General features: G+C 46.2%; 1 protein-coding gene across 2 annotated transcripts in view; it reads left to right on the forward strand.

Moving 5' to 3' along the window:
• LOC146183187 (uncharacterized) overlaps positions 1-13813 on the forward strand; it is a 122415-nt gene that overhangs the window by 40809 nt on the left and 67793 nt on the right. For both annotated transcript variants that reach the window (XM_084608699.1, XM_084608698.1), the window contains exon 3: positions 6701-6844. In XM_084608699.1, the coding sequence (XP_084464825.1) occupies positions 6701-6844 (144 nt within the window). The remainder of the gene's footprint in view (positions 1-6700; positions 6845-13813) is intronic.

Below are 13813 nucleotides of genomic sequence, written 5' to 3' on the forward strand. Positions count from 1 at the left end.
GGTCCCATGATGTCACACGCCGCGATTTGCCAGGGAGTCTGGCTGTTAATCGGCTGCATGAGGCCGGGCGGCCGTCCGCCTCATGGCTTCACACTTTGGCACACATGACATGATCGGGCGTAACGGGTTACATCCCTTTTCATGCCAGGCCAGGTAGCAAAGACACAACTTAGTGTAAGTCTTGGGGTCGCTCGCATGCCCAGCGATGCACGAGTCGTGAAAGTAGTGCAAAAGTGCTGCTCTTAACACTCGTGGTATCACCACCTTGAACGCCTCTCTTGTGTCGTTCTCGGAGGGGAACGACACAGCAGGACGCCGTCAGAATCCAGCACGCTCACGGCACTAGCAGCTGCTTCCAAGCGCTCTGCACCGGCAGCATTACCAGCTGCCCCCATGTGCGCGTCGACCGCTCCGCCCAGCTCTCGGAGCCCGTTGAACACCTTTCGACAAAATGGATCTTTCTGCTGAGCTTCGAGCAGCTCCCTCCTGCTGAACACGATCCCCACGGAACTCGCATAGTCCACGTGGTTCACGCTGTCGCCGAGAACGGTTGGTCCGCGTTCCTTGCATGGGCTATGGCTCGGGTCTGTCCCTCACTCTGGCTCGCTGTTGGATGGTCGGTTGCATGACCTTCCTCTTTCTGAACTGGCGCTCGCGAGAGTGCATCGGCCACGGCGTTGTTTTTCCCTTTTCTATAGCGCACGGTGAAGTCGTAATGCTGCAGTAACAGGGCCCAACGCGCCAGGCGACCGCTCGGCTCACTGAGCCGTCTCAGCCAGATGAGTGCCATGTGATTGGTTTCTATCACAAATGCTACCCCGTCGACGTAGTAGTCGAACTTCCGCAGAGCAAAAACTATCGCCAGGTATTCCTTCTCTGTCACCGAGTAGTTCCTCTCTGCCGGAGTCAACGAACGGCTCGCAAATGACACCGGACGAAGAACGCCCTCGTGCTCCTGAAGCAACACTGCTCCTAAGCCCAGGCCGCTCGCGTCTGTTTGAATCACAAACTCCCTGTTTAGGCCGGGTCCCTGCAACTCAGCTGTGTCCGCGAGCACCTTAATGAGGTTTCGTAGTGCCACCTCTTGCTCGGCACCCCAACTCTAACGCTCACCCTTGTTCAAAAGTTTTGTCAAAGGCACCTGCAGCGTTGCGCAATCCAGGATGAACTGGCGATAAAAGTTTGCCTATCCCAGAAAGCGTCTAAGACCGGCTAAATTTGTCGGTGACGGAAAATTAAGCAAGGCTTCGAGCTTATCACACGGCAGAATGTGGCTTTTGTCGATCGTGAACCTCAAAAGTGTTATTCGGGTCGCGGCGATCTGTCCCTTTTTCGGGTTCAAAGTGATTCCCGCGGACCTCAGCCTCTCTATACTCCGTTTCATACATCAGGTGCAACGCAGCGAAAGCTACGCAAGTTGTCCGCAAGAAAAAAAAAGGAGGCATATCACTCCGCGCTCATTTTGTGGCAGAGTGGTTCCTGCAGAAACGGGCTCTATTCTGAGCGTACACGTTCGCAATAACTTGCTTCGCGTGCCTAGACATCTTCGCAGTGCGGATCTTACAGAAGAAATGCGCACCAAAGAACCATTTTCTCAAAAAGAGATGTGCAGCGCGGAGGGCACAGCCAGCGCCATCTAGTGGCTTAGCTGGCAAGGTTGCGGGGCAGCGAAAACGCGACACGGACGAAAACGGCATAGAAAACATACAAATTCAAAAGTGCAGCGGTGGCGTAGCGGTAGAACATCCGCCTCGCATGCAAGAGGACCGGGGTTCAAATCCCGGTGCCGCGCAATTCTCCACCGGATGAAAAAAAAAAAAAAAATCTGTGTGTTGATGGAATTGCATCAACAGGTTTGGGGTGTGACCTGATGCCGGTGAACACCTCCGGCAACGCACTCCCTCACCAGAACAGGTATTGGCCACCCTGGTGCAGTAATTGGCCGCAACCTCCTATGATAAGCTCCATAAAACCCTGGCCCTCAGTCACCAGCGGCTGCGGAACAACTGACCACGGCGGCGGTCAGACCTGTGACGCAGCAGGGGGTGCTAAGAATACCTGGCTCCGCTGGACAGGCCGCCATTGGAAACTGGCCCTGGCAACGTTTAATGCTAGAACCCTAGCTAGTGAAGCTAGTTTAGCAGTGGCTGTTCGAGGAACTAGAGGGCATGAAATGGGATGTCATTGGGCTTAGTGAGGTTAGGAGGCCGAATGAGGCATATACTGCACTGAAGGATGGGCATGTACTGTGTTATCGAGGTTTACCAGAGAGGCGACAACTAGTAGTAGGTCTCCTTGTCAATAAGTATATAGCGGGTAATATAGATGAATTCTATAGTATTAATGAGAGGGTTGCAGGCATCGTAATTAGGCTTAATAAGCAGTATAAACTGAAGGTTGTACAGGCCTATGCACCTACATGTAGTTATGATGACCAGGCAGTTGAAAGCTTCTATGAAGATGTAGCATCGGCAATGTGAAAAGTAAAGACGCAGTATACTGTACTAATGGGCGACTTCAATGCCATGGTAGGGAAAAAGCAGGCAGGAGACCACGCAGTAGGTGACTATGGCATTGGTTCTAGGAATAGCAGGGGGGAGTTACTAGTCAAGTTTGCAGAGCGCAATAACTTACGAATCATGAATACCTTCTTCAGCAAATGCAAGAACCGGAAATGGGCATGGAAAAGTCCTAACGGAGAGACTAAAAATGAAATCGACTTGACTAGAGTGTACTGGAATGTTTTGAGTGGCGCGACTGGCCGCCACAGAGGGGGCCAGTGAGCAGGGAACGCTGGGGGTGGTTCTGCAGTCAACTGCACTTGAATGCATCGTTGTGTTCAGACTGCCGTTTCCTGTCACGCACGGAAGTGCCTGTGTATTGCTCGCGTGATATTCAGTTTCGTAAATTGTTGCTCCTTAGTGACATGCTTTATGCACTTTATGCACCAAGGAACGTCACGCGACAGGAGTGATGGTGTACCGTCTACACTCGCACTTGCCAGAGAAAGTGTGACAGGTACTGCATCTTTCCTTTCCTATAAACTAACTATAGTTATATGTAGCCCTGCAACGAATGCCAGTAAGAGGCAAGTGATAGAAGAGGAAGGGTAGGCTTTCGCCATTCTCTTCTTAACCCTTTGAGGGTCGAATTGTTTTGAAAAAAACTTCCCCAGATGGTCAAATTACTTTATTGCGAATTTTGAGTGTTCAATATGAGTAAAGTCAGGGAAAAGTTGTAGAAAAATATTATGAACCGTATTTTAAAGTCAACATTGCTCCAAAGTGCAAACTCAGGAACCTCAGGAAATAACTAGGAGAGCAGGAATACCTGGTGAGCCTCCATGATAAATAAGCTAACAGCAGCCCCAATAAAGATAAATATCCGTTTCTGCCTGAGTGGCCATAAAAATAAAAATCAAGTTTTGCCTGCCTACATTGCGATCACAAAGTGGGGGGGGATAACCAAAACCACGCAAGGGCCTTGCCGCAGACAGGGCCACAAGCTGTAGCTAGGAATCGGTTCTGTCTATTCCCTGCAGGGAAGTGCCCTGTTCATCCCCTGCAGAGAAGCGCCCATAAAGATAGAAATCAAATTTTGCACTTCTCACATGTTGCCAAAGCTACAAATCACTTATTTATCTTCTTTATCTTCCAAGAATGCAGGGCCATAAATTTCAAGCACTTCTTGTAAGCCCTAGGGGGTGGCAGCACCTCCCAGTGAGCATGCATCGTCATTAGGATGTGAAATTTCAAACCGAGGATTAAAACCATACTGGTACATCAAAAACCCTGTGGGACAGAAAATCGCCGCCGTAAAAACCCTCAAAGGGTTAGCAGACATCTAAGCGACCCTCTAATATTTTTATTTTCCTTTCTCGAATTTTGGAAATCGTGCAATGAATCTTGCTAAAAATCACACTGAAATTTTAGAAACGACAGCAAAAAATTTGCGACCATCACTGACAAAAAAAAAAAATGATTGACTGTTTTGGATTAATACTACCCCTACGTCCTCGTGAGGGGGATCTGAAACCTCCCAAGACTCCCCTGGCTTTAAGCCCTGCACACAATTATGTAAATGCCTAGTGCGTAGTACAATGATTGCGATGTGTGCTGTGGTCACAAGGAAGACTTTCTGTACCCTATTTTAACCCAGCAAGGTAGTTTGCTTCCGAGCCACATCACGTTGGAGCCACACCGCGTAGCTCATAATGAATTCTCATTGTTTCAGATCTCCTGAAGGTAAAATGTTTGGTCACATCACCCCGTGAGCTCCAACTTTTCACACAGGCTGTAGCTAGTAAAACAATTGATCTAATAGCCACTTTCCATGAACTTGAAAGAAGTGTTAACGGCTCCTCTTATTGACTACATCCATGCATGAAGAGCCTTTGTGAGCTCAGATCAGGGGTCCAACAGCTTCGCCATTTTGATACAGTGGCATATTTCTGCATGTCAGGAAACATGCAGCAGGCAGATTTTGAATTCCGTAATGCCGCAGTGCAGCCCAAGACTGTCAAAATTAAGGTTTACGGGCACCGGAACATCGAAGTGTTGTAAAGTCTGCTCTGTGCACGAAATTTATAGCTTAATATCCTAATATCGTGAGTCATTGCCCACCTCGTCTTTAAATATCTAGTCAAAACTACAGAGTCATCACTAGCCCCTTGAAAGTGTATATCGCCAGCAGAGGACGCGCTCGCTCATCACTTTTCTTTGCTTACGACTTGCTTTCGTATCTGTTTTCAGCATTTACCCTTTCGCCTTTTGGTCGCTATTTTCGTTTTTTTTTTTTTTTTTGCTGTGTTTGATTTTGAATCACTGTTTTATTTTTTGATACTGCGCTCGCTTTTGGGCACAGGCTGATAGCAGTCACAGCTTCGAATTGGGCTCTACTGGAGCTGCTGTCGCGCGACAAAAGCTGTGGATTTCGCAGACAGTAAAAAATTGTTTTAAGAGTCTTATGAGCAAGATCCCCTGATATAGATTGTCAAACCGCGCTAGTTGCAAAAAAAAAAAAAGCGCATTCTCTGGCTTTTTAATTTTTTTTCTAGTTCTCTATTTTATTTTTTTTTTTTTTGCGCCATGAAGCTTGAAAAAAATAATCTGCTTGGTCTTATGGCTCGCATTTTTTTGTTGCATGTGTGATACCATGCCTTGCAGTACAAAACGCTTATTTATAGAAAGAGGTGCATGCCGGATTCCTGAACGAAATATGCCAAGCACTTGTGATAAGTGGCCCTTGCTAGATTTTCCTTGGACGACATCCATACGATCCGATATTCATTTTTTTTTTTTTTGTCCCAAAGATAAGGTTTCTTCTCTGTTTAACAGCTCCAAAATTTGAATTCATGCTGCAAAGTGCAGTTCTTTTTCCTGTGAGCTGCTCCAAATACGGATTTTACTGCTCTGAAACTAGGTTGATTTTGATAAAAATCTAAGTGGGGGTAAATTTTTAAATTTGAATCAATTTTTTTCATTTCCTGATAATTTTGAGTTTTGGCTGATTTCAATATAATACGGAGAAATAACGGACAAGTCTAGAGCTTTAATTTTTTCCAGAAATAAAGAACAAGGCCTGGATAATATAGACAATAAGTTTGAGTGGCAACAGTTTATTGAGTCCTGCTAGAATTTAGGGTTGAATATTGCTAATTTTCAGAACAAGCGCTAGGTATTATATTTATTTTTTAATTTTAAACAATAAAATGCAACAGCTTTTCTATCTAATATATCTGAGGTACAGAGGATTCTTGAGAGGGATCTTCATAAAAATTGAAGATGTTTTTTTAAGCTGGAATCAAAGTTGCCCCCCTTTTTTGCTGTTTTCAAATTTCGGGCGGTTCTGATGCGTTGTAGAGAACACACCTAGCAATCTAGAGCCCCAAATTTTGTTGGAAATTAAGAATGTAACCAGAATAATAGAGAGAAAAAGTTTTAGTGCAAAGAACTTCAGGAATCGTGCCAATATGCAAGGTTGAAAAACATTTTTGCAGCGTGCCGCTCCTAAAGCACAGTTTGTCATTATTTACTAAACTGATTGCAAAAACAAAGTGGCTGTCGAATAGGTTTTATTACAGTAAAAGTTGCATAGATTTAGTGCGTAAAAAGTAATAGATGACAAGATCCTAGTGCAGAAGGAGCAGGTCTCCAAACTTGGAACTTTTTGAAATGGCAAAAACGGCGTTTTCCACCTTTCGTGATATACGATTTTTTCCTGAGAAAACTACGATGTACTTTGCAAAACTAAGGTCCATGCTTTTGTGTGGAGACATTTGTCCACCAAATATAAAAATTACAGAGAAAAAATGGTCATAGCACCTCGATTACCCTTCTTATCTGAACACACCCATATAGGTAAATAATTTGGATTGGGTTTACATTTTCTCAAATAGTGTTTCCTTGGTTTCAAGTGATTCTATCCTGTATATTTCAGTTCATTGCTTACTTAGTATGATTCAGTTGTTTTTCTAGTTGAATGGTGAGTTAAAATCACAGTGTGGTTCACATTTATTTTGGCTAGAAAATTCTAAATGCTTGCTAAAGGTGTTTTACCTTAACGCATTGTCTTGTTATTTAATGTTGACTCTTCTAGGTTGCCTGTTTAAATTATCGCTTTGCTTCAAGTGTTACGGGTCAGATTTGTGTTGCTTCAGGAGGTGAGTAGCTACAATTAATTTTCTGAATGGTTCTTGCAGGAAGGCGTTGCCAGTTCCAGGTGCGGAGCGTGCACGTCTTCGTAGGTGCCCTCTCAACATTAGAACTACTCCCTTGCCACCCCAACCTGTTCACCCTCTTAAACGTTTGATGGAAGACATCTGGCTTCTGACTAACGACATATGGTCAGTGGTATTTTGTGGTTCCAGGCACTGTGTGGTTGCCCCAGTGCAGGTTTGCACTAGTACTGGATTTATAACTGAAGTGCTGTAACCATAGGGACCGGACAGCAAAACGGGTGGCGCCGCCTCTCGGAGCATCGCTCAATCACCGGAATGCGCCGGCCCCGGTCGGCGCATTGCCAGCGCATTGGAGGGTGCTGTTTGTCGTTGGTTTGTGTGGAAATTGGAAATCCTAAGGTTTAGATGACGTGCCTGAATATATCCTCAAGAGAACAGAAAGTTGGGCTAGTTAATTGTGTGAATATGTCCAGTGAAATGAAGTCTGGTCGAACAAGGCTGAAGAAACGTGGTGCGTTGTTGGCTCCACTGGCAGCTACGCAAACTCGTCGGACGTTTTTAAGTCGATTCATTTCTACGGGTTTCCACAGAAACATGAGTGGCGGGTGACCTAAGCATAGTTCTTTGAAAGGCAAAGGCACGAATCTACATATTTGGTTACTGTGTGGTCATGGAAAGTGCCGAACTTTTTAAATTCCGCTTGCTACCGGATGCTCTGTGCCTTCTGTTCCCCAGGAGTGACGGCACGAGAGTCTCGGAGCCGAAGCCGCACTCCTTCATCTGTAGTCACTTTATTGACAATTGGAAATCGAAGTAACCCAACAGCGTAAGTTACAACGCTACCATTTCCCCGCCTGTGTACAAGAAAATCCCAGCACGGAAAAAGAAAAGGCAGCTCCACCATCGTCGTTCGGGCTGCGTTACGATCTTCAGTGATGGGCAGAGACAATGTTTGTGCGGATACTTTCGCTGACATAGTCAAAGATAATTTACTTTTTTCTCTTAAAGGTCCACGGAAACGGCCCCCAAGAAACCACTGATAAACGTGTTCAGTGTGTAGAACACATGCTTGTGAGCATTAACGCAAAGTATAACTCCTTGGAGCAAAGCCAGCAATTTATTATTAATTTTTAAAAACAGCGTTTTTTGAAATTCGCGGGCAGAGGGAATGTCGCTTGGCGGTGTCGCATGGAACTATTTCCTAATCCCGTGACGTCACGGGTCGGTTGACTGGCAAGGCTTGCTAGAAGCTGCCATTCGCTGCGGTCACTGCAACCATGACGTCACGAACACACTTCCGGTAGCTGCGAAAGTCGTCTGCTCGTGCGCTGCTCGAACTCTGTGCGGGCTGTTACAGCTCGCCGCCCTTATCGGTTAGGTGGCCATTGCCCATTAAGTGCAACAACCGAAGCGACGCAGGGATCAGCAGAACGAAGCTGCATTTACAAATATCTTATTTATATAACATGGTTTCAGGAGTATCGGAGTGTCGTCCGACGAGGCGTCAACAGCACGGTCAAGCACCGCATGATGGCAGCACCTCCTTGACCGCCGTAAACATCACCGCTGTGGCCCCTCCCCCCGCATACCGTTCGCGAACGACACGGCGGATCGTTAGCACCAATGTCCGAAATAAAGCGTGCTAAAATTTGTTGGCGTCTGGAATATTGAGCCGAATATCAAGTATGAAGCCCTCGTAAGGATCGCTGACCAGCAGCAAATTGCTGGTAAGAGCGATAGCCGTGATACAAGCTAGTTTCTGCTCAAGCCAGCTGCCGCTGGTGCATTTCGGCTGATCCGATCTGCTCGTACTAGCTCTGCGATTAATGCGTCGGCAGAGTTAATCCTATAATTATTTTACTATGGCAGGATGGGAATCACTATAAGGCAGTTTCATAAGTAGACGATTTACGACAATGTTGATCATGTTCCAAAGCGTCGACCGCCGCGGCTTCGAAGCGAAACAATAAGCCTAGCGACGACTAGGGACGGTCACGCACGGCGCCGGCGTTCGCCGCGCTCGCACGTTCCACCCCCGCGGTAATTGTGTAACGTACCTCAGCCTGCTCGCGGCATCCCGTGCTGCAAGCATTGCAAACTCGTGTACTTTCATAGCTAAGGCCGCATATTTTTTTGCGTTCTGCTCAGCAACCAGCCGTTCAAACGATACTGTATGCACGACAAGGCTTCAGTGCGCAGTCGCTGCTCTGTCGGCCGTAATCGAATACGTCGGGCGGCACCATAATCTATACATCGATCTTTAAACGTGATACAGTGGGCAAATGAATAACTTTGTGAAGCAGACCCGCTCGTACGTTTCGCGCACTCGGGCGCCGACGAGTAGCTTGCATCAACAGACGCCGTCATAACCTCGGTTAACGACGCAAACCGAGGTCGTCAAGCTCGGTTTGCGGTAACCGCGGTTAGTTGTGCAACCATGGTTTGGTCCGCCGTGTAACATAGGATAACCACGGGTTCGCGGTTACACTAACCGTCGCTGCGCGAACTGGCGAACTCCTCAGGCGTGTGCAAGCGAGGACGGGTTGGCGCGAGTACGCCAGCGACCGAGTGCGCGGCAACCGGAAGTTCGTTGAAGTGACGTATGTCTGGGCGGAGCTTTGAACTTGCTTGTATTCTTTGTTTTTTTATGGCTCCCTTCGGCGTACGAGTTGAGGGGGAAAATTGGAAGGGTCATTTTTAATCGCCGATATCTCTGGTGTTGCAGAAGCTAGATCGAAAATTTTTGCGGGAGAATGATGGGTGGTTCAATAACTATCAGTGTTGTGGCGTTGTTTACCCTTCTTTGTGACCCCTTTCTGGGGACCTTTAACAGAAAGAGCATATAGGATCGAGACATGAACAATTCCTATTGGTATGATCTTGTCATTTTTCCTCTTTTCGTTTGTCAACCAATGAAAATGCGCTGAGAGCTCTGCGTTGATGCTCTCAGAATTTGTTAACATTTGTTTGTGGCATGTCCATTTCGCCTAATAAAATCACTCATTTCACAGCTCAGTCAATACCGCACGGTCACAAAATCTGCTATCCGCTTCATGTAAAAGTCCAAAAAGAAAAAAAAATACAATTTAATTTGTGGAAACGAGCATAAACGTAGCATTTTTTTTTTTTAATTTCGAAGGCCGTGTAGCAGTTTTTTTTTTTTTTTTCGCATTCACGTTGCACCTGACACGGCTTTACGTATTTTCTCAGCAGTGTCCATTTTCTGGCCCGCCTAAATACATGTGTTTCTCATCGGCGTTTTAGTGAACGTGAGATTTCCTGATTGTGGCGTAATATGACAAGACCATTTTACCTCTCTCAGAAATTGCTTCTAGGTATGGCCAATGTAAACAGATTTAGCAGTAGTCCGGCAAGCTGCAGTGACAAAGTTGTAAAAGGAATGGCTTTCAGTTATCCGGATTCCTTTACGTGCAAATAGAAAACTACATACATGGTCGTGTCCCCTCACACTCATCAGGTATCGAGGTCAGCTAGGTATTGGCCCCGCAAGTTCGTGGTACGCTGAGAAAGTAGACCACCTTAGCGAACGAGCCATCAGAGGGATTCATTTAACAATAGAATGCTCTCTTAGTTGTTGGTGGCTTATCTTACAACACATCACACTGTGTTTTTTTTTCTATTGTATTTAACAGTTTGACAGTATTGGACTATTGCCTTCATTTGTTCAAGGCAGGTGCAGTCAATCGCATTGAACTTCCTGCGCTGAGAGAACGCTAGCAGGAAATTTAATTTCTTTTTCTTTTCACAACCTCCGCAGCATGTCGGGAGAAAGGCATGCATAGTATAATATTTTCTAAGTCAATTATATGTAGCAGCTCCGACGTGTTCAACAAGACCATTGCCGTATATGTAAAAATGATGCTGAGGTGGTATTACTCATTTGGCTTATATTATGATTAAGTTTGATGGTTTCAAGGCCGGGTTCAGTGAGCTATTGTAGCGTAATTGTGCGGGAAGTCATGAAAGTATATGTGTGTTTGCTATTCCAACCATAAATAGGATCCTACTTTTGTCTTCCTTGTTTATTTTTCTCCTTTTACATCTCTCGTTGCAAGGTTGAAACTGGAATGTCATTCGCTATTATTCTGCTCTGAATCGTTTGAGCCTAGCTATTACCAAAAAAGACAGGTGCAGCATCTTTTTCATTTTACACGAACGCTGACCATTACAACTACCACTACTACACGGCTACACAGCTCGGCGGTATTTGATCTTCAGGCAGATTCCGACTAGACCTAATATAAGGTAGACATGCAGTGCAGGCGCAATTCCCGTCTTCGAAGTCGCCTTAACAAGTGCCTAACGAAGGTGTTCCTAGCGCATGCTGAAATCACGCGCGCGGCATTTTCGAGTATATAACAGAAATACCATGCGCCGGGCGGTTAAAAAAAAAAACACACACAAAAAAAAACAAAAAAACATGCACGCCCTGCCGAGAACGGCTCTTTTCTTTTTCAAGATTTCCCCGTCAAAAAAATACTCCTTGCGATTACTCAACGCAGCTCAAAGCTCTCAAAGCCACGCCGCAAAACTACGGGTAGGGACAGGCTCAAAAACACCTCGCAGAACGGAAACGACTGCACCGCTCAGCTGCCTCGCCATTCTGCTGTTTCGGCACTCTGCCGCGGGTGGCGCTGTTCCACCGAGGCGACGGTGGCGCCATACAACGGGCGCCCGGTCCCTATAGGATGCAAATAATACAAAGCGCTGGCTGATCTTGTTTTGTCGTCGACCTTGTTTAAATCTTATTCGAAATTTTCAGTGCGATTGCATCGGAACAAATGATATTACCGATAGATGCCAGTCCACCACTGTGATGAGCGGAACTGAGACCGGCTACTATATTTTCTACTGTATACGAAGCACCTCTCATATCTATTAGATGCCTTTGCGCCACATTAAAACTGATTAGAAAGATTTAAGCAGCTCTAAAGCTGTCTGCACTGCGCCCACATTTTATTAGAGACGTTGCGCAAAATGAAAAAAAAAAAAAAAACGCATATAAGATGCGCTGTTGTATTGGGTGCGAGCGCCACCACTGGAGCGAACACTGCTAGTGTCGACCTAGGGGAGAAAGTGGGATCACGTGACTCCTCTTACTGTTGCTGAAGCAGACGCTCGATTGAATTTGTGCGTTTTAAAAGCTAATAGTAGAGTTTATTTTTGCGGTTTCGGTTGATATAGAGTGCCAGCCTTGCGCTTTTTGATCTTGCATTATTACTCAGGCTTCAAGTTTATTTAAGCTGTTGCTACGGTCTGTTACTGCTCTGTACCCAGACGTAAGCTTGGGAACCAGGCACAAGCTGCCCGAAACAAACTCACAGAACCTTTCTTACTCAAAATTTGAATGGGCAAGTCAGCAAGTTATCATTTCTCATGTTGTGCGCAGCAGGCATTTCAGTAAGCGATATTTCGTCCATAGAGTTGGCGCTAAAAGTTTGGTGAGCGGCAGAAGAAACAGAGTGCGCATTTTAATTTGCGCTTATCACTTGTGAAGCTAACGCTACTATTGCCTGAGGGATGGAAAAGATGCTGGCTTCTTCATGAAGCAGTGCCGTGCCCTCTCAAAGAAAGGAGGGATTGTGCGAAGGCCAGAAGGTCTCAAATTATTCTAAATGAACGCGTTGACACGGAGGTTTCACTGAAGTGAACTAGAAGATTCTGCCGCCTCGGGCAACGGTATGCATTGCGAGTTGTCTCAGGCAGCGTCTCCAGTACAGTGTTGTAATTTCAAATGACAGAGTCCATGAATAAACGAAAGATACAGCATTGCATGCATGCTGTGATGTACTGATCGAGATATGTGTTAAAAAAAACAAAAAAACTACCGTGCGCGGGGAAAACGAATATCCGCTCTAACCAAGAGTGCCATTGACGGTAGTCAGTGCGCAATAATTCTTTGTGTGGAACGCACGTCTTTACACTTGCTAAAAATTTAATCCATGTCATCCCCACAGTCAAGCTTGTTTGCTCTACTACGTTCAAGAGAGCAGGTGAAAGATGCCGCTTCTGCCGGCGCTATGCGAAGGCACTCAGCATCTGTCAGGCTCCTGACGTCCTCTACTCTTGCAGAGGAATCCTATTACCTGTGCAATGACTGCTTACATCTGACTGGTTGTGTGGTAGCTTCAGTTGTTATTTTTTTTTCTTAACAGTAGCAATGCTGCAGCCGGCGTGCGTTGTCGTAGCTGTGAAGCTCGCCAACTTCGATAACTCTTATTCAGTGAAGTGCTTTTTTGTCGAATGAGTGAGTCTCGCACCTCAAAATAAGCTGACCCAGACCGAGGAGCATTTTAAATAAATAAATAAACATTGCTAACACACAACCAAACTGCCTAGGAAAGCATCCTACAGCAGCAATTCAACGTGCGTTATCCCACTTACTTCGTCATGCGGGTACTTCCTAGAGGTGGCGCCACGGTATGTCTTTGCGCCCAATAGTGTTGGGGTCGCCACCTATTGACTTACCAGTGGCACCTTCTAAGCTGTAGCCCAGCTAGGGGTGATTTGAGTAAAGCAGTTTTGTGTTTGGTTCTGGAGCGCCGTGGTTGCTTGGCTCTCTCTCCCGACCTTCGTGGCTTGAAGGGACAGCAGCATGAAAAACTCGTCCTGAAGCAGCTCTCAGCGACTGTCAACGGCAAGAAGGTGCTTCCGAACGAAAGTGCCCAGCAGGTACAGCGGGCCCAGTGGCTAGGCCTCACTCTGCAACCACCAGATGCGTTCGACTTCTGCAACCCAGCAAGTTTGTCTTCATGGAAGTCTCGCTTCGAGGACTATGCCGTTGTCTCCGAACTATGGAACGCTCCGCAAGGCATGCAAGTATGTACACTTTTGTACTGTATGGGCCCGGAAGCTTGCACGCTGCTAGACACTTTTTCACTCGGCGCTGCCGCGTTAGTCTTCTACGACGAAGTTGTTAAATGCTTCTCAGAGCACTTTGTGCATACCTGTAATGAACTCTGAGGCGTCTCGCTTTCACAAGCACATTCAACAACCTGGTGGAGTGTCGACGCATTTTACGCCAAACTGTTCAAGTTAGTCAAACGTTGCAACTACCCGTCACCGGCGGTGGAAGAACGCTTGGTCAGTGACAGGCTTGTCGTTGGATTGCTC

This window comes from Amblyomma maculatum, chromosome 7 (assembly GCF_055883805.1).
Source record: "Amblyomma maculatum isolate TAMU_Amacu chromosome 7, ASM5588380v1, whole genome shotgun sequence".
Lineage (NCBI taxonomy): Eukaryota > Metazoa > Arthropoda > Arachnida > Ixodida > Ixodidae > Amblyomma > Amblyomma maculatum.